General features: G+C 39.4%; 1 protein-coding gene across 1 annotated transcript in view; it reads right to left on the minus strand.

The window, feature by feature from the left end:
- Nucleotides 1–2,862: 2,862 nt before the first annotated feature.
- LOC140229104 (uncharacterized) overlaps nucleotides 2,863–21,091 on the minus strand; it is a 34,752-nt gene continuing 16,523 nt past the window's right edge. The window contains 10 exon segments of the mRNA XM_072309370.1: nucleotides 2,863–4,314; nucleotides 4,940–5,010; nucleotides 5,642–5,725; nucleotides 9,398–9,557; nucleotides 10,143–10,303; nucleotides 10,986–11,074; nucleotides 11,479–11,558; nucleotides 17,749–17,897; nucleotides 18,761–18,941; nucleotides 19,418–19,578. Coding sequence (XP_072165471.1) covers nucleotides 4,129–4,314; nucleotides 4,940–5,010; nucleotides 5,642–5,725; nucleotides 9,398–9,557; nucleotides 10,143–10,303; nucleotides 10,986–11,074; nucleotides 11,479–11,558; nucleotides 17,749–17,897; nucleotides 18,761–18,941; nucleotides 19,418–19,578 — 1,322 coding nt within the window. The 3' untranslated portion in view covers nucleotides 2,863–4,128.

Genomic DNA, 21,091 nt, shown 5'->3' on the forward strand with positions numbered 1-21,091 from the left:
AAAATTTTGTTATAACCGTACAAATAAACAATAGACAACTTAAAGGCGAGAATGTTGCAGCCTGAATTTTTAATTTCGGTGTTACCGGCATTTCGTTATAATCGTGTGCGGAGTGCACTGTATTTGGCAAGTCATTATATCAAGAATGAATATAGAAATGGAATTGGACCTGCAAGATTATCTTGTCACGTCAAATGTCCAGCTATATCCGACCTTGTTAAAATGAGGTTCCGCTGTTCTATTGGCCAACTTTCCTACCTCAGACACGATATGTGCCATCAACAGGATGTAAGTGATGTGTGGAATTGACTACAATTAGCAGCATCCTTAATGTGTCAATTGCTCAGACAAGGAGAGTTTGACAGTACATGTAGTCATCCATGATGCCCTTTGGTGATCTCAGAATATAATACGGCACCAAGGTTCGGAGTAGGAGAAGTCAGACTCGGGGGGAAAACCGTCAACATTTCAACCTGTAGATGTTATAAACTACAGGTCTGAATGGAATGATGTTGGACAAAGTGCTTATCACACACACTTGCTGCAAATTGAGGATGCTGTTTGGTATATGTATGTGTGAATAGGAGATGCTCATATTTATGTATATTAATGAATAATGTTGAAGAACATAAACACAGAAGAAACAGGAAAGGAAGTGAATGGAAAAAAAAATACAGAAAAAGGAGAGTTTCTCATCAGAATGACCAATGCTCTCCCAGCAGGCAAAGTGTGGTTGTTATGAGTGCAACTCTGCGTATTTCGGAGTCTTCATTAAAAATGTACAAGTCATGCACACTCTCTTCGAAATGGCAATGGTTGCTCAGAGCATTGCCAAAGTTAACCAGAGACTCATCTGGCTTACAGTTGGCCCCTTGCCACAATCACCATGTTGCTTCTCCATTTCACCTTAACCCTAAAAGGGCCCCCCCTCGACGTTTCGCGCTATAATTCTGTAACACGAGAAGGCCTCATTGCGAGGCTTCTTGACTTTCTTCGTTCAAGTCTCGCGCAACTTTTGAGACCAAATTTGCAACGTCCGCGCATACTTTTGCGGAGCCACGCCCATTTTTGTAACGGAATGTCGCTCCAAAACGGGCACAATTTTGTGATTTTGTGTACATTTCCTATGGAAAACAGTGCTCTGTCATGAAAAGCATAAAAACCTGATTATTTTTACAATTAATCACTTTCATTGATTAATTTTGTGCTAATTATGGTAGAAAAGTGGTCAGTGACAATTTCCAATGAAAAAACAAAGAAAAAACAAAAGTTGAAAAACAAGGAAATACATAAGAAATTCTGAAAACAATAAAATACATAAGAATTGAAATGAGTTTTGGAAGTTTTTGTGATGTACAATTGTTGAATATGCTAAAACAGATTTACAGATCAAAAATTAGACTCTCAATACTTTTAATTAAGCTAAAATATCACCTTGAGCTTAATTTGCATAATTAATTAATTAAAATTAGAAATTGATTGTTTCAAAAAATCTTATAAATAACACAATCTTGTAGATTATGACGCGGGTCTCACGCATGCAAAATTTCATCGCGATCGCACCACCGATGGCCGAGATCTCAGGGGGGGCGGAATCCGCCCCCCCCCCGGTCTGAGCATAGCCAAAAAAGCCCGGCCCCTTTAGGGTTAACATACCCAGTGGTCTGAGGCATGAGTGAGGGATTGACAGGATTCAAACAACATCCTTTGTACTCCCGCTGGCCGTCTCCAGCGCTTGGAATTGTGATCATGTAATACATGTGTATGATGTCAGCTATGTACACAGTCTTCCATTGGTATGCATTATTTGTCTGGAGGTAAAACTGAAGCCGTGTTAAAAGTCACATGTATGGAATGGCAATTATAATAAATTCAAATGTTTATGGACAATTTCAACTTTCATATCTTAGAAAATCTGCATTCCTATTCTGTGTCTGTCTCTTTGTTTTTTGTTTTTCTTTTTGTATCTTTTATCATATATGTATATTGTAGGGAAGCATATGTTTAGACTGTGTCAGAATTGATTGTTTTACGGTGGTAATGTGACAAACTACTTGCAGTGCTCTTGAAGTTTTCTTGAATATTTTGTGAATTACACAATTAGTTTGGACTTCATTTCCTGTTATCCATATCATCAATTTATAAGTTTCTATCAGAATGCAATACAAAAGCTGATGAGCCTGGGAAGGGCTATTTTCAATTCTGGAAAGTAAGCTGACCCATTTGTCAGTTGTGGTGAATTTAAAGCGATATCTACGCACATAAAATATTTATGCAACACTAAAGAGGACTCAGTGTACACTATTACAGCATCGTACACTTGTACTGTACCTCTTGTTGATGGTGCTATTCTGATTTTTTTTTGTTGGGTTTTCATCGTGTACGCCTGTTCTTCACATAAAAACAAATAAACAATTGCATGAACAACTAAACCAAATAGTATTCCACATCCATATTCACATTACCACAACTGTCTTGCAATGGACCTGTCTGCTGACATTCAAGTATTCAAATATTCATACATTGAAATACTTCAGTACAGAAGTCTGTTCCTATGATCCTGTTCTATTTGAGGGGTGTTACACAAGTGGACCCTCTGAAAATTCATGCACCACTCTCTCACTTCTAGTGGTTGTCAATGGCAGGATTCTTAATAATGTCCAAGTAATATCTACAGTTAAACCTGCAGTTCACTTCAAAATAAACTGGCACAAAGGTTTAGCAGATTGACACAAACAGATGTTGAACTGACATGGTTATGCAATAGTTCAAGGGCTGCACTTCTCTTTCAAAACAAACACAAAGAAAAGTTACCCGGTACAATGAATGGGCAAGACATCCTTTGCTTCATGATATGAACATATATAACATTTATTATGGCATAATCACCACAAATTATAGTTTACGTTACTGACACAATGATCACACTCAAATTTCATTTTGGACAATGTCAAGACCATTTGAACCCGATAGTACGCTGTACATTAAACATACGTGTAGTTTCAAAATGCCTTGGAGCCACATCAGTTTCAGATCCAATAAATATGGTAAGAATAAAGACGATCTCTCTTCACAAAATATACATTATCTTATTTACATACACTTGAATATTGTTTCATACAATCGCCCTTGAGTCTTTCAAAGGATATGATTATGGGGAAAGACAAATTGGTGGCACTGGTGGCACTTTACAAAACTAGAATGCATCATTTTGATTTGTTTATGACTGAATACAGTATTTCACATTCTGTGTCTCGTTTTGAATAGCTTGGGATACATTTTTCCAAGATGCAAAAGGTACAAATGAAGGCATGTTTCTCAAGTAATAAGCATTTGCATAGACCAAAAATGAAGAAAAGAGCTAAGGAACAATGAACACAAAAAGAAATATGAAAATGGTTAATTTGTTTCACTATGTACCAAATAGAAAGCTGACTGAATTTACCTCTCATAAACAAGAAGTTTGTTAATGAGAAATCTTGCACGGGAGCAAGACGTTGATGTAAGGATGGACTCCGGATAAATAGCATAACAATTATAGCATTATACAATCAGTACAGCTTAACACAATTATTATAGCTTTGTTCTGTCACAATGTGGCTGTGTTCAAACTGGAAGGATAAGGAATGTTCACCACTACACATTGTTCATGAAGTATCTCCTGCCCAAAGGCACCAGTGTAAACTTGAAAGCATAGTTACCTGATTCTGGAAGCATAGTTTGGCTAAATAATGCTCTGATCATACCTTTCTTCATAAAGTTAATATCAATACATATATTTGCTGATGTACTTGATGTTTTCTTTGGTATGAACTAAACCCAACCCGAACCTAAGTAGCAATATTGTTCTTAATGAGAATGCATTTTGCAATAGGTATCTTCCGACAACATAATACATTTAAGAATTCGATGGGAGTGTTGTAATATAGCACAGTCAGATTTACACAGTTTATAAATGACATTTCTAGGCAGGTAATCAGTCAGTGCCCTCTACTTCTCACAAATATTCTTCAATTCCCAGAAAAGTGAAAAGATACCTCTGCAGATTTAGCTGAAAGTTTGCCATTGTGTACATCCCTCAATTCATCACAAAGTTGATTGCCCCTCTCATCATGCTCATTGCTCTGATCAGTGAACATCCTCCCCTTCAACTGCAGCCTGGGGCTGTTCCACTTGCGAGCTCATAGGGGTGCCAGGGTGGGGTGTGTTGGCAAGCAGTTCGGCTGGCGTGCTAGGTGCCTTGCTCGCCCAGTCCTGTGCGGCAGCCCAGTTCATGCTCTTGCGAATGTCAAACAGGTTGATGACTGACAGGCGCTGCAGTTGAAGTTGCATTTGGGTTAAGAAAAACTCTTCTTCTCTATAATATATACACCGGGTCCTATGCTGTAACCATGATCTTAATGGTGCTATCTTAAAGTGTGTCAGGGGGACGCAGGGAACCTCATTATTCAAGGACCTAAAAGCCATGATTACAATTGCCTTGTTATCACGTTTTCTTACTACATCAAGATACAAAGACAGAGCAATATAAAGAGAGTTTTGTTCAATGCGATCTCTTGATAGCAATGTTCCACCATAAAAGACCGCATGAGGTGGCCTCTGTGGGCCTAGTGAAAGCTATAGCCTTCATAAATAATGTATTTGAACTTAGAATTTTCAAAAAGAAGGCATTCTCATCTACAGCAGAAATAGAAATATAGAGTACTGGAACCTGCAAATTCACCCTGTTATACTAGAGTTCTGTCATATTAAAGTAATCTCTTTACAATGAGGTTTCGCTGCTATGACCGAATGAGGTAGCCTCTCTGGCTTAATTAAACATACAGTATTCACGAATAACCTATGTTATGTAAAATGTTTGAAGAGAAGGCATCACTCCCATCTAAGGCTATTCTGTGTCTAAAACATGTACACAGACATATTTTCAGAACAAGGATACATTCTTGGCAGGAAGCGGTGGCAGCTGGAAGATTGACGGTGGTTGTGTTAGCCTCAGGTGACCCAAAGAACCTGATCAAAGAGACACAGCAAGTTTCCTTTTTAGTTCTTTGTTTGACAATTCTCACCGAATAAATTGTTGGTAATGTAGCCAAGACACTGACTGTACCTGTAAATGAAATATCAATCCCCTTCCTTATCAGTAAACATTAACACAAGTACAGTCATTTACAAATTAACTTCAGAGAATGGTATTAAAATGTCTATTCTTTATTCTTCTTCTTTTTTCTTCTTCTTCTTTCTTCTTTTTTTTTTTTTTTTGGGGGGGGGGGGTTGCTTGCTCTGAAGCCAGACACGTTGTTGTCATGGTGCTTGAAAGACCCCCACTTCTGAGAGAGGAAAATTTTCCAACTGTTGATGTCTAGAGGATAAAATTACGTGAATACATTCAATATCATGTTCCATTACTCACTGTGGCATTGTCTTCCCTCTTATCTACCGTGTACATATTTCAAAATTCTATCCACTCTTTACATTGCAAACATTTCCCCCCTTTTTTTTTCATTTATAGACTCCTGTCTGTCAATTGTGAGAGCACCCCAAAACGTACGTCTACATTAGGTTTTTTGCATAGTGCTAGAAGAAGGAGACTGATTAATGATGAACAGCGTAAGATATGTAAAAATAAAATGTCAAGACTGACCCGATGGATGGAAATAATGGTGGGCACGAGGGTTGTACAGCTGTCCCGTTCTGGTTGGCATGAACACAGCAGGTAGGCTAATATCTGGAGAGGATCGGGAAGGGGGGGGGGGGGGGAAAGAAAAGAAATTACAGATTGCTGCTCAAAAGAAATGAAAAGTAATTGCGGTTTACAGAAAGCATCCATGGTTGGATGAGTGCAGCATGCTTTATGGTCAGGGAAGGCAGAAATCTGTCAGTTGCACTGACAAAGCATTTGACCAATCATCTAATTTCATTTAGAGGTACACAATATCATCCTTTGAGTGTATACATGGACTTAAAAGTAAGATTAAACCCCTGGATGTACTCCAAAGACATACAATGTACATACAGTTAACTTTGTCAGAGTCTTCTCCTGTGAAAGATAAAACTTTCTCATGATTACTTTTTTTTGTGAAGGGCCGATTTTACTTATCTCTACTTCTTTCTTATTTTGTGGAGGTGAGTTTTTATACCCCCGCCAAACGAAGTTTGAAGGGGGTATATAGGAATCAGCGGACGGTCGGGCGGTCGGTCGGGCGGTCGGTCGGGCGGTCGGTCCGTTGCAAATCTTGCGTCGCGAACTACTTCCTCAGTTTTCAACCGATTCCCATAAAACTTGGCACAGATGTCTTGGGTTGTAGATGTGCAAGACGTATTTTTTGACAGTACCCAAAAGTACGTTGCCATGGTAACGGCATATTATGGGCAAAAATGGGTACAAATCTTGCGTCGCGAACTCCTCCCACAGTTTTTGATCAATTTTTATGAAATTAGGTACAGATGTTCATCTGAATATGTTAATGTGCAAGACACATATTTCTGCAGTGGCAAAAAGTGCGTTGCCATGGTAACGGCATGTTATTGGTAAAATATAGGGCAAAATGCTTCATGGCAAAACTGCTTCATCAGTGTTCTTCCAATTCTCATGGAATTCATATTGAATGTTTGTCTTAGGATATAGGTCAGCATGACACATTTCTTGACAGTGACAAAAAGTATGTTGCCATGGTAACAGCTCACATATTATGAGCCAAAATGATGGAAAATTTTGTGTTGCAAACTACTTCCTCAGTTTTTGCCCAAATTCCATGAAACTTGGTACAGATGTGTGCCTTTGGTTGTAGATGTGCAAGACGCATTTTTCGACAGTTACCCGAAAGTACGTTACCATGGTAACGGTATATTAATGGCAGAAGATCAAGGAAAGATCTTGCAGATTTAACTACTTCCTCAGTTTTTTGACCAAAGCTTATGAAATGTGGCACACACCTTGATCTTGGTGGGAAGATGTGGAAGACATATTTTTCGGACGTGTCGGAAGCTGCGTTGCCATGGTAACGGCATATAAATGGCAGAAGATCAAGGAAAGATCTTGTGGATTGAACTACTTCCTCTGTATTCGACTGAAGCTCATGAAATGTGGCACACACATTGGTCTTGGTGGGAAGATGTGCAAGACATATTTTTTGGACGTGTCGGAAGCTGCGTTGCCATGGTAACGGCATATTAATGGCGGAAGATCAAGGAAAGATCTTGTGGATTGAACTACTTCCTCAGTTTTTGACAAAAGCTCATGAAATGTGGCACACACATTGGTCTTGGTGGGAAGATGTGCAAGACATATTTTTCGGACGTGTCGGAAGCTGCGTTGCCATGGTAACAGCATTTTAATAGCAATAAATCTGGAAAAACCCTTGCAGATTGAACTACTTCCATCGTGACATCAAATCATTGCAGTAAATCTTGGAAAAATCTTGCGTAGCAGGCTACCAATACACATTAACCTCTGTTATTGCATGTATTCTGTTTTTGAAATAAGTTATCTCAGTGTGTGTTATGCCATGTTATAAAATGGGTTCAAGAACGTAGCCAATAGGAAGCGCTGAAATGAGTCACGTGGGCTTTGATTACTTTAGTACCATTGCACTGCAGTACCAGTGCGCACTCAATCAGTTGTTACAAGTGCGTCGCGCGCTACTATACGCGCTGTCAATACCTGTAAACAACGTCTAGTTCGGGCTGCGTATGCCAGCCAGCCTTCCTTGTGTGCATAGCATATTATGTGGCGTACGTATACAGTACTTGATACGTACAGTATTACATGTGCGGGATTTCCGAGTGCGACGTGCTTGACTCAACTCTCTCGAGCGAGTGCTACATGTAGCTGACTGGACTATTGACCCACAAAGGTATGTGAAAATGCTGTTAGTTTTCGACCCATTTTATAAAACAAATGATGCACAGGATTATTTCGTGCCGTTAGTGGAGACGCAGCTCACTCTCGGGTATTTACAATGTAGTGCAACATGCACTCGGCTTCGCCTCGTGCATGTTTCACAATTGTAAATACCCTCGAGTGCGCTACGCCTACACTAACGCACTCTATCCTGTGCATCATTTGTATATCATATACTGTCTTCAATGCATGTTTCCACCAAGTGCTGTAATTTCCTTGGGTAAGACTGTCGTCACGGGGCGGGGGTATTAATCACCTTCAGTGATATTTCTAGTTTTGTTTTCTTTTCTTTTTTTTAACCTGTTGAGGGCAAGTCCCAAGTATACACAGGCGAGTGTCTATGGGAAATGCGTGTTGTAGCAAAATCAAACCGTCCTCAACGGGTTAAAGTATGGTGAACGAGACATAAAAATCAAGAAAATCATATAAGATAAGGTGTCAAAGCAAAGGGAAATGTCTCCTAAAACAGATTTTTAGTGTGACTATTAAAAGATATATGCGCGCCACTGAGAAATCGCGAGTTAAAACTGACTGATTTGCTTCACCGATATTCTCTCCGGAACAGCCGTCTTTTTCGAGCCCTAAAATATGACGTCATGAAATGAATAAAACCCTTTACGAGTGCAGCGGGAAATCGAGGCCGCCATTCATGAAGCACGTATTTCTTGGTGAGCGGATGCAATATCTGGCCTGTCTTTGGTCGCATCTGCTTTCTTGGCTGAGACATTAAAACGTCAAATATTTACCTTATATTGTACGGAAAGACTTTGAGTTTGACATCGAGAGTGAATTGAGTGATGACAGTGACAATGACACTGATAGTGACAGTGGCAAAGTCGGGGTGGTAGAATAAGCGAGGGAGAGGCAACGGATATGGAAGGCCGCTGCGGACACAACTCGTTTGGGGCATACATGGAAACGGGCATACGTATGCAACTGCCTCTCCATACGTATGTACCAAACGAACCACGTCCGCAACGGCCCTCCATAGACGGAGCTCACTGTGTGGATGGAGTGCGTAGCACAGAGCACATTTCGTGACGTCATAATTTTGGTCACCAAAATTTTGCCGTCAGATTGGGTTCAGGTGGTCTAAAAAGGATCTCAAAACACCATCTCTCCATCATTGTGGAGACGCTTTTACCGTCTGAAAGTTAATTATTCATATTCCTAGAGACTTAAGCTTTCCAGAAATGTATACATTACCTTGTTTATGAATATCGTCCTTTTTTTCTCGTTCACCATACTTTAAGAAGAATTCAATATCTCCAAATTTATTTATGTGTAATTGTTTTCCCAGAAATCAGTCAAGTGCAAGATTTCTGAAAATTTCCACATCGCATAATATTCCATGTTTACAGTGTGTCCAAAATAGACACATACAAAACCAAAATAAAGTGGCAGTTAACACAAATAAGAAAAGATTTCATGCCTAATAAGAATTAGTTTGTCATCTTGAATTCGAGATGTCAAAAAGCCAGGCTGGTTTCAGGTTACCTTTGGTTGCATCCTCCGGTGTGCCATCTTGTTGGTTCAGCTTGTATTGGCCAGCAAGCTGTTTCTCAATATGACTGCTGATCTCCGTCTTCGTCTTTTCGTTCAGCTCCTGGCGCCGACGCTCGCTCTCCTCAGTAAACATCCGCAGCCTCTCCAAAAACTGGCAGGTTTGATGGAAACATTGAAATACGGCCATTTTCACTCAATTTGGGGAGAAATTTCATCAGACAACGGAAATAAACTATGCTTCCATTTACTGACCACACTCAATCACAAGTGAGAGTATATATCTATCTACACTCTCTGCCCATAGCCATTCTTGCTCTGGTGTGTGCAATGATAATTCATTCATTTTGTATCATTATATCTTCATTGGAAAATGGTTAACATTAAATACATCTTTGTCTTATGCCTTATACATAGCAGCAATGGTTATGACATTATCATCGAAACAAAAGTATCCATTTTTTAATGAATCGGTTCCATAGATTCAACTGGGGACTAACACTATGCATTATCTGGGCTCACTCAGGATAACAACAAATGAAGACAATGAATGAAATTGATAACAAAGATATGATGTTAGAAATGCATTGCAGGTTTCCATGTTTTCATGACCTTGTGACTGAGCATTCATAAAAATTACTTTTCATAATAATTACTCCCATCTGGGAGTAAATGAAGAACCCAAAAAAAAAAAAAAAAAAAGGAATAGAGGAGGAGTGAGAAGGCTGGTTGCCCTTACGTCTTTGGGGAGGTCACTGCCCCACTCTGGCAGCTTGGTGCCCATCTTCTTGGCCTTCCTCTTGTTCGCTGACCGCTCCCTGGGGTCGGGCGGCTGCGGGATGGCCATTTGGCTGTCTCGCCCCGGGCTCCACCCTCGCAAGGCTGACCTGGAGAAGGATACTGGGGGATGCCAAAAAAAAACAACGGAATGCTCAGGAGTACCGATTTCAATTCATTTTATTTCAATCTAGTCATAGACTGTCTTCTGAATATGTGCATATGCGTTTGTGTAATTAAAAACAAAATGCTGGCACTGTATTAAAGCATGAACAAAAAAAAAAAAAAAAGCGAGGAGGGTATAGTACAAAATTGACGAGTGTTTCCACTTGTGAAAAGAGACAACAACAACAAAGACAATATACAGTGTACTCCCGTTAAAATGGAGACATTTATAACGAAATTCTGGTTACAACGAAGTAAAAATTTGGGCTGCAATATTATCCACTCTGTGCTTTAATTATTGTTTATTTCTTCGGTTATAGCAAAATTTCAATATAACGAAAGAAAACTGCTGGTCCTGAGAACTTCGTTATAACTGGAGTCCAATGTATTTTATGCATGCAGAGCCATCAGGGAATAAATACTGTCCAGTCTATAAAATGAACATTATGCTGCATCTCATCCACGATGTACAAGTCAAATTTATAGAAAGTCTGATTCTTTACTTGCTTTTCTCACAAACCTGTATGGGATGATATAAAAAATGCTCACAGGCAGACAAAATGAGACAGACAGAAAGACAAACATGCAGGCAAGCAGAGAGATCGAGGGATGAGCTGACTCTTCCCTACATTCTACACACCTGATGGATTGGGAGGGAGTCCACTCAGCATGTTCAGCTGTTCAGTTTGGACGGCTTCCAGTGCCGCGGCCAGATCCCGTATTCTTGACCTGTGAAAAATCCGGATCGGAAAATTTTGAGAAAGATAACATCTTTATTTTTGAAAGGGTGTTATGTGGATGACAAAAAAAAAATGCATTCAAACAAACCACTATCACTAAATTACTTCATATTCAAACTCATAGGTAAAGTAAAAGTGTAATGTAGAAGTGCCCATGTAGAAGTTCCACAGAGTAAGAGACATACTGGACTGCTGTAATTAGAAAAACACATACATGTATATGATAGAATCCAACTGTGGTAGTGCATGCTATCTGTCTTTGCATCAACAGAGAATAATTCAAATGTGATAGTCTACCATAATGAGAAGAATTTTCTTAACATTACTTCCCCATAAACACAGTTTGCTTTCACCGAAAATCTGTTTAATAAATCCAAGATTGGTATCACTCACTCAAAATCCTCCGTCAGCACTGCGAGTTCCTGGTTATGTTGCTCTAGCACTATGTCCAGCTCGGCCTTCGATATCATTTCCTGGAGGAAGACAAAGTGTAAAGAAAATCAGATTCTAGTGTGCAGCCAGAATTGATTCAGCAAAAATGGTATATGAATACCACAGACTACTTAGACACTGAACTTATGTAGCACTACATAGCAGGCAGCTTGGACAGAAAAGGGTGATTTTGCACCTGAGAAGCTCACTTCTTTGAGATATGGTGCAGGTGCAGCTTAAAATCATGTATGAACAACATATTCTCATACAGTAATTCAATCAAGTACCGAATGGAGAATTGAGGCAGCTCTTTCTGGTTTATTTTTGCTTCCATAATTCTTACTGGAAGAGTGGTGAAGCATAGTTTGCACATTAGAATTTGAATAACCTCCTACAAAGAATAACATATATTTCAGTAAACCTGTCTGGGACTGCATGGACTATCTGTGACAACATTTTGATCCCCAAGGAAAACGGAAGAGCAGTTTAGGTATGTTCTGGCATGAACTCCGCAAAATGCTATTATGTGTTAGGAGTCTCCTGAGACCTCTAGAAAGCACGGTTAAGCTTTCATTTTAAGTATTAAAGTGTTTTTTTTTTTTTTTTTAAATATGAGTTAACTGATTATCATTCTGTGTCAAGGAACCAGCACCATTAGTTTAAACGAGATATGAAACTCGTCAGACTGACGAGTTAGGTGATACGCTTGGGGTTATCAGATGTCGGTCATCGGTGATCGACAAAGAAAAGAATGTGATATAGGCACCTTGAAGTTATAATTGAGTTTGCATGCAAAACCGTTTCCCTAACCTCTCGGCCACGGGACATCCACGGAAATGGTAAGGCAAAAAAGAAATGTATAGATATTACAGGGAGAAAAGTCAATGCCCACTCAACCAACGTGGCCGCGTGAACATGTATTGCATTGCTAGACGGAAATGCGGTCTTGTAACTACTGATGTCGCTATGCCATTTCTGGCAACTTGGGAAAAATACGTGCCGTAAACATAAAACCTATAATCGGCTGGTTTTGATACCTTGCCTTTAGTCACAATTTTCAGTGTGATGACGTCATCAAAGTACAAAATAATGATGTGGTCTTGAAAGACAATTGTTCAAAGTACAACACCTTCGTCGTCGTCATTACATTATTATGATCAGTTTGACAAAGTCAGCCTGCAAAATTTTGCAGCAGTCGAAGCAATATGGTCTCCAACACAAAAAAGAGGGATATGGTGTGTGTGTGTGTCTGTGTGTGTGTATAGGTGCATTTATATACGAATGTGATTTCTACATGGACGAATATGTAATACAAAATTGAAGAAAAACAAGTAAAATAGCTAAGTATTTTGTTTCGTGATCTTGTGGGGTTCGAACCCGCACGTGTGCAACCTCACGTCTCTGAGACGTCGCCTTTAACCACTCGGCCATACGTCTCGATGAGAAAAAAAGAGGAACGTAAACTTATGTATGTGAAAGATGAATCAGGAATCGTTTTGTCCACATTCCATTCTCATTTTCAGTTTTAAACTGCAAAATTGTCAAACTAATGAGGAGATTTCAAAGAATAACATGCATGATTACTGCAGCTTATTGTCTCAGTTACCACACACTTAAGTCACAGAGGAAATGGAGCAAAATCATCTGAGATAAAGGTGCTTAAACGTTGTCAAGTCAATGCACATTAAAAAAAAATCACCTCCCATAGAGATAACACGTAAACTTGTCTGATTTTGAGTCTTTACCTTTAATAACAATTTGAAGTATGATGGTAAGTCTTCTCGAACCAAGAGTGTGGAACGTAAGCTTCTACGTGAAAGATGAATCATGACGATCACCAGTGACCGACACATCTTCAAAGGGATCAGTTATTAGAAGTGGAAGCCCTCGTGCCAAGCATATTGCCTCAGCAATTCCAAAGCAATGATACCCTTACATTTATGCATACCATAATTTCCCTCTGAAATCAATGGTAGGTATATTCATGTACAATTGCTTGCCTTGTCCATAAACTTTGCTTTACAAACTTTCAGTGAAACGTGTCATAACATAATTCTGTAACTCCATTAGCAGGGATTGACTTCATAAAGAAAGATAACGCTTAGCGCGTATAACTAAGGGGGATTTTAGCCTGATGCTCTGTTATTCACTGCTCAGATACCAACAACACTCATTACCTACGGCTACGTATAGAGAAACAGCCATGACGAAAATAAGTTATTCCTTTTCTTTGGCAGATAGACACACAACCCCTTTAAACCACACTACAATTGACATGGAGGGACATGAAAAAGTTCATTACGACTACTAAACAGTGATGCCTTCTACTCATGTGGCACAAGATACCTCTATAGCAACATAAAACCTGTCTACAATTCCGTTATTGGGTCAAACAATAACATCCTGGAATTTCAAAGAGATGAGCGAGACGCCATACAGCTGGCCTAGAGTTAATTCATTCAGTTGCCATTCCTGCTCCAGTTGAGTTATGCAAATTATTTTCCGACCTGTCTTGTGACAATATAACAGGAACAAACGTAGAGAAAAGGAAAGGGAAAAGGAAAGGTGGCAAGCGGGGCACTGTACCAAGGGCAATTTAAACAATACGTATGATAAATGAAGCAAATCCAACCTCCAGCCTCCGACAAAAAGAAAAGGAACTTGAGCGACTGTGTGTCGTGGGGTAGTATAATTGATAAGATAATACGATAAATGACATCGATCGGAATAAAGCTGAACTGCCAAAAGAAACACAAAGAAAGAGAGAGAAAAAAAAATGATAGCGTCCTGCGGGTCTCGAACATCTCGTCCTAAGGTAGTGCATAATGACCATGCAGCGCGCTAAGTGACTATAAAGCCACACGGCTGTACCGAAGATTGGATGTGAAATTTATCTTTGATCTTTATATATATATATATATATATATATCAATCTTAAATATTTATACCATATACAACATGAAAAAGTTCATTACTACTACTAAACAGTGATGCTTTCCATTCATGTGGCACAAGATACCTCTATAGCAACATATAACCTGTCTACAACTCCGTTATTGGGTCAAACAATAACAACCTGGAATTTCAAAGAGATGAGCGAGACGCCATACACCTGGACTAGAGTTAATCAATTCAGCTCCCATTCCTGCAAGTTATTTAAACGTACATGTTCCTACCTATCCTGTTACAGTATAACAATAACCAATGAAGAGAAAAGGAAAGAGCAAACGAAAGGTGGCAAGCGGGAAACTGTAACAAGGGGCAATTTACAACATTAAGTGTGACAAAATTAATGAAGCAAACCCAATCTCCAAACTCCAATACAAAACAAGGGAAATAGAGCAGCCGTGTTCACGGGTTACGTACACTTGATAAAATAATACGATAAATGACATCGGAGTAAAGCTGAACTGCCGAAAAAAAAAAGAGAAAAAAAGAAAGAACGGATAAAAGTCCTGCGGGAGTCGAACCTCTCGCCTTCCGGTATGGCGTTATGAACAACCAGCGCGCTAACCGATTATGCTACATGGCTGTCCCGAAGATCGAGTGCGAAACTTAAATCTAAATACTATCGTGACAGTGTTGACTTGTGATGGCGCTATTCAACTTCCCACAAGTGGCAGCGTGGATTCGATCAATATACAGTTGCAAAGAAAAATTGGGAATCGTTCCGTACAGATTGCATTCTCATTTTCAGTTTTAAATTGCAAAATTGTCAACCTGATGAGGAGATTTGAAAACATAAAATGCATGATTACTAAAGCTTGTTGTCTCAGCTACAACATATTTATGTTTCAGAGGAAATGGAGTAAAATCAGATGAGGTAAAGGTGCTTAAACGTTGTCAAGTCAATGCATGGTTTAAAAAAAAATCACCTCCCATAGACATAACACGTAAACTTGTCTGATTTTGAGTCTTTACCTTTAATCACAATTTCTAGTATGATGACGTCATCATATTTCAAAACCATCACATGGCCTTGAAAGGCAAATGTTCAAAGTGCAACATATCTGAATTTGGGGTAATATTGAGCTTAAACAACAGAGATACGAGCAAATGAATGTCAGAAACAGTACCTCAAAAAAATCAATTCCACTTTTTTGATTTAAAATGACGATATGATGACGTCATCGCGTATTCCTGGCAATACTGATACTTGGAATGTTACTTACAATTCATATACTTTTGTAATATGCAATAGAAATATAGGGTCAACGGACGATTTAAAGAGCTATGGCGAAATAAACAAAGACATGTTTTTTCACTATATTTGCAGAAAGACGCGCACGCGGAATTTCAACTTTGACGCCAGTGCATTCCTTTGTTATAGGTCAACATCGATCGGAAATCAATGGATATTATTACTCAAAGTATCAGGAATCCAAATCAGTCAAAAAAATTGCATTTTCATGTTGCTTACGGGCTCTGCGCGCGAAATTGCGCGGACGGACGCGCACGCGAGAAAATGTTTGAAACGCTTAAAATTGTCTGAAACTTCGCGCGTAATGATGACCTGTGTAACTAGCGTTAAAAAGTAAGATAGAGCGTGACCTGAACTTCATGTCCACCGAAAATGATACAGAAATGACATCTAGTTATGAAGTTATGATCGATCATGTGACAAGGTCCGAAAATCACAAAATGGCGCCTAGATGACGTCATAGATATGTAACTGTCATGAAAACCTTATTGTGGCTAGATTTTGTCATGAGACATGTTGACTGAAAATGTCATGTTATTTCGTAATGTCATTCTTGAGATATTGACGACACAAAATTGTCCAGAAAGAAAGAAGAATAAAAAAAAACGAGATATGAAACTCGTCACACTGAAGACGAGTTAGGTGATACGCTTGGGGTCATCAGATGTCGGTCATCCGTGATCGACAAAGAAAAGAATGTAATATAGCACCTTGAAGTTATAATGAGATACTTAGTTGAACTTTTTTGGGCCTACATTATTCAGATCACATTTGTTTTGCTGTCACACAAACTAAGTGGAAATTCTGTGCGAGTGCGACTAAGTCGATTTACGGACTTTTTGAGTACGTACAGTGCATAAACTTACACCCCGTTTACGGTGCGGGGCTGGGCCGAGCCGCGGCCAAGGCCAACCTCAATTGCGAGGACCCCCGCAATTTAGTCCGTTTACACTGCCGGGCTCGGCCGCGCTTTTGTTTCAAACCTTTCAATATTTTGTCGCAGTGGCGCTCTACTTGTAAACAAAAGCAAGTTGGTATTGTCTGGTTTTCAGATCGCACGGATATGAGGCAGGTATTAGTACCTGTATGAAATTATTATAGGCGTGGTTATCAAATTTCCCTAAAATTTCCTTATAATTGCCTTATTTTTACACACAGTTATGCTACCCTTTAAATTCGTCACAGTTTAATTAGAATCATTAACATCATACATTAGTACCATATTCAGTTCCATAGCTGATCACGTTTGCTAATTAATTAAGATTATTTGTCTAGAATGTGTCATATGGCCAACCTGTATACACACGTATATACACACACACAATGCTAAATGTATGTATCAAACATCTGTAACAAAACTTTGAACTAACTGTAGGAATTATCGCTGCACTTATCATCCATACTTTTTATCACTATCTGAAACTCCACAAAAACCACTAATTGACAAATAATCATCAATACAGAAGACTGAGGGAACAATGCAAATACTTTTTTTACAATGTATAGCTTGTTACATGTATAAATCAGCACAAAGTAACCACGACTACATTGTGTTACGGAATTGATATGAACAAATTTCATTTTGTTACAATATACTATATCAGTTTAAAAAGCCCAGTCAGCAAAATTTTGCAGCAGTCGAAGTAACGCAATCGTTACGTATCTGATAGCGTATCACCTAATAAAGAGAGATTTTGACAATCACAATAGGTGATACGCTGATAGCGTATCACCTAAAAAGAGCTTGCCACTTGCCTAGCAATCAAGTGCACTGAAATACTGTAAAACCAGAAATTTCATGTGCATGAAACTTTTGCAAATTTTGCTAGGAGCCAAAATTCATATTAGTAAAATGCACATCCAAGTTTTTGTGTACAAACAGCACTGAATGATGCGAGTGGCAATGCGCAAAAATGTCATGCCGCCATAAAAGCCATTGATTCCAGTCACAAAATTTCATGCCACAAATGTTTTTGGTTTTACGGTAGACTTCCTGCATTGTGGGAGAGTTATGGAGAGGGAGGACTCACAGGTTTGTCCGACGTGGTACTGGAGCGGAGGGAGAGGGCTGAGAGGCACCGCTCCTCAAACTCCTTGTTGATGCTCAGGTCCTCCTTGCGCATGGTGTTCAGATCCACCCCCGTCAGCTCCTCGATGATCTCATTGAGGGTTGCTGTCTCTGTGGAGGGGAAGACAGAAGTCTCAAAACTCAGTGTTGATCTATAGGAGTTCAGACTTTTTCAGCCATGATTTCAGATGGCATTCGTCAGAAGAAAAGTGAATTTCAATGCTGTTTGGATGGAGAGGAGGGAGATGATGTACTGTATACACCGAATATTTAGTTAGGGTTTTATTTTCACGGATGTTTCGAGTCAGGTGCTATTTGCGAAATTAAAGACACATGAAAATATTGACTCTGATCCCGATGTGGATGTGACGTACGCGTGTACATTTCTCCATTCAGAACAGGACTCCACGATCGCGAATTTAACCACTCGCGACATCGTTGGGAATTCCCGATTTGCGAAGATTTAGACTCACGAAATATATGGCGTATACAGTATATAGTGTCCTTCATACAAAGCAGATGGAAGAAAGACAGAAAATGAAGAGAAATAAAGAAAGAACAAACACACTGACAAGATGGAAAGCAACATCTGTTCTGAAGCCAAATGGCACAGCTGGATCCCACTTCTTAATTAACAGACCATAATAGAATCACAACTTGCAAAAACAAACCAAAATGAAAAACTGTCACAAATGTTTTACTTGTAGGAGTGGGAGCTGCCATGATTGCAATCTTGATGTAGTTAGTCTCTTCATAAAATGTTAAACTGATGACTAATCCAAGGGAATTTAGAAGGGTTAATAAATAGGTGACTACATACCAAAACAAAACTTTGGCAGAATTTACAATTCTTTCTAATGGGGATGTCAATTGTAGTTCAGTAGGACATCCACAAATTTCCATGAGCTATGCTTCTATGAGAACATTGTGGTAAGGTTTCAAAAAGCAATATCCACAAGAAACATGCTTCTCACCTGTGTCTTTCTCAAATGTGAATGGTTTGTGGATGCGAGTGTAGAAGAAGATGATGGGCAGGGATCCAATTGGTTCCTCTGGGCCCCCCTTGAGTTTGCGACTTGGTTTGATGGGGTAGATGGGGAAAGAATGGGGGATGATGTCTTGGGTCTCGTCCACTGACTCCAAAATCTGAATCTCCTGAGAAAGCAAAAGTAGATAGACACAAGTTGCACATAAATGCTATTATCTCTTATGCAGAATGAAATGGAAATCAAGCACAGTTATGTGTTGAATTATGTGTGCAAAACCAGTAAACTTTTCAGTATCACAAATAAATAGCCCAGTCTAGTTTTGAGGGCAAGCATCTGTTTCTGGGAAATACTCGCTTACTTCGGTTTACTATGACTGACATTGACAACCTTGTTTTTCAATTCTATAATACTGGCAACTTGAAAGAATCTACCTTGCCGCAATACAAACATGGATATGGGTAAGTCAAACAAGTAAATTTTTTCATTTGGCAAGAAAAAAATAGGGTTGGATATTGAATAACTAATATTATTATTTTACAACAAGGAGTAAACTTCTCTAACTTTATTTGCAGTTTCTTCTAAAGACTTAGCTTCCAATTACAGCAAACAATGAGAAAAGAGAAGGTGACAGTCACTATATACCTCTCCCCTCAGGTCTCCTAGATCGATGTTGCCCATGGCAACCAGCTCATCAAGGTGTCCCTGATGCACTCCCAGTTTGACGGGCACCTCCCCGCCCAGCGACGTAGTGGTGGAGCGACCAGACTGGATCCTCTCTTCCAGGTCATCCCTGTCTGCATCGCCTTCTCCACTTACTGGCAAGCGAGGGCCCTGGAACAGGATGACAAGCATTAGGCCATTTCGTAGTTTCACTTTGCACATGAGCAGGAAAAGGGTCATTGGCCACAACAGGCATGTAGGTTTTTAAATTCACTGAGATAAGCATCTGTGATGTAATAATCAGTCATGTATTTTCATATATAGTGCTTGCCAGTACATCAATCTGACAGCAACAAACTGTTCATTAATGTCCAGTTATTTGGCAATAAAGATAGAAAAGAATTGTTAATGCACTCAATACAATCAAAGCAAGGAATGGATGCTTTCAACAGATCACCTGCTAGTTTACTCAAGTACATTCTTTGCTTGGACGTACGAATTCCATAAATTTTTACATCGGGCAAGCCTATTTACATTGTGTTGCTTTGAAAATGAGTGAAGCGCCTGACCGAGAAAAACAGAGAAGTAATTTTCTGACATGTGCACAAAAGTTTATGTTACAAAATAGTTTATTGGTAATTAATGATATTAGAATTAAAACATATGCACAGCATGCATGCACCAATCTCTTCTTGGTTGTATTGCTTCTGAAGTATAATTGTTGTTGTTTTTTCCTCACAGAAACTGGTGAAATCTATCTGTCAATGGCAGACAGTGTCATGAAATCTCTGGCCCGAATTCTCAAAGCTGGAATAACTATTCCGTGGAATAAGTTATTCCACCTTTGAGAATAGATTCCAGGGAATAAATCGTGTCATTTTACATCACGAGGGCCTGATTTGCATAAGAGGCATAATAAATCGGCGGAACAAGCGGTGTAATAAAGTCATTCCACCTTTGAGAATTTGGGCCTTAGAGTGTAATTCCACACTGTGCTCAAGTGGCTGCAATGCAATACAGAGAGTAATCTGAGGCACACAGAATGGTATAGGCTGTATTAAAATCAAGCTAAAAATTAGAAAGGGTTTCAAAATTTCCTATATGATTTTACAAATGAGTGGTATACATCACAACCACATAATTATTCACACCCTGGCAAGGGTGATCAACGATAAGATCACTTCTCAACCCTCCCCTGAAGTGTGATGCAGAGATCTTAAAGAAATTTCCCGTTTTGACATTATTAAGGATAATGTTTCATACTGTCTCTTGTTGTTGTTTGTTTGTTTGTGTGTGTGTGTGTGTGTGTGTGTCTGTCTGTCTGTCTGTTACTGTCTTTTTTTTTTTCCTTTTTTTTTGTGGGCTTCCCCAGAGGGACCTAGTTTGCCCGCAAAAACCGTTGTTGGTCGAAAGGAGTCTGCGCCAAGACTACTGTATGCACCACCCTGGCACTGTCCCATAGGCCCTGTGTTGTATATAGCTTCTCCAAACAGGGAGAGGCGGCAGTGCCAGGGTGGTGCAGACTCCTTTACAACCAACAAGGGTTTGTGCCTGCAAACTAAGAGGGGCCCACTTTCTATGAGTACTTGTTTGTTTGTTTGTTTGTTTGTTTTCTCAGTGGGTCCCTCCCTTTATCATACACTACATACATTGTCC

The sequence above is a fragment of the Diadema setosum genome, chromosome 5 (genome assembly GCF_964275005.1).
Source record: "Diadema setosum chromosome 5, eeDiaSeto1, whole genome shotgun sequence".
In the NCBI taxonomy this organism is placed as follows: domain Eukaryota; kingdom Metazoa; phylum Echinodermata; class Echinoidea; order Diadematoida; family Diadematidae; genus Diadema; species Diadema setosum.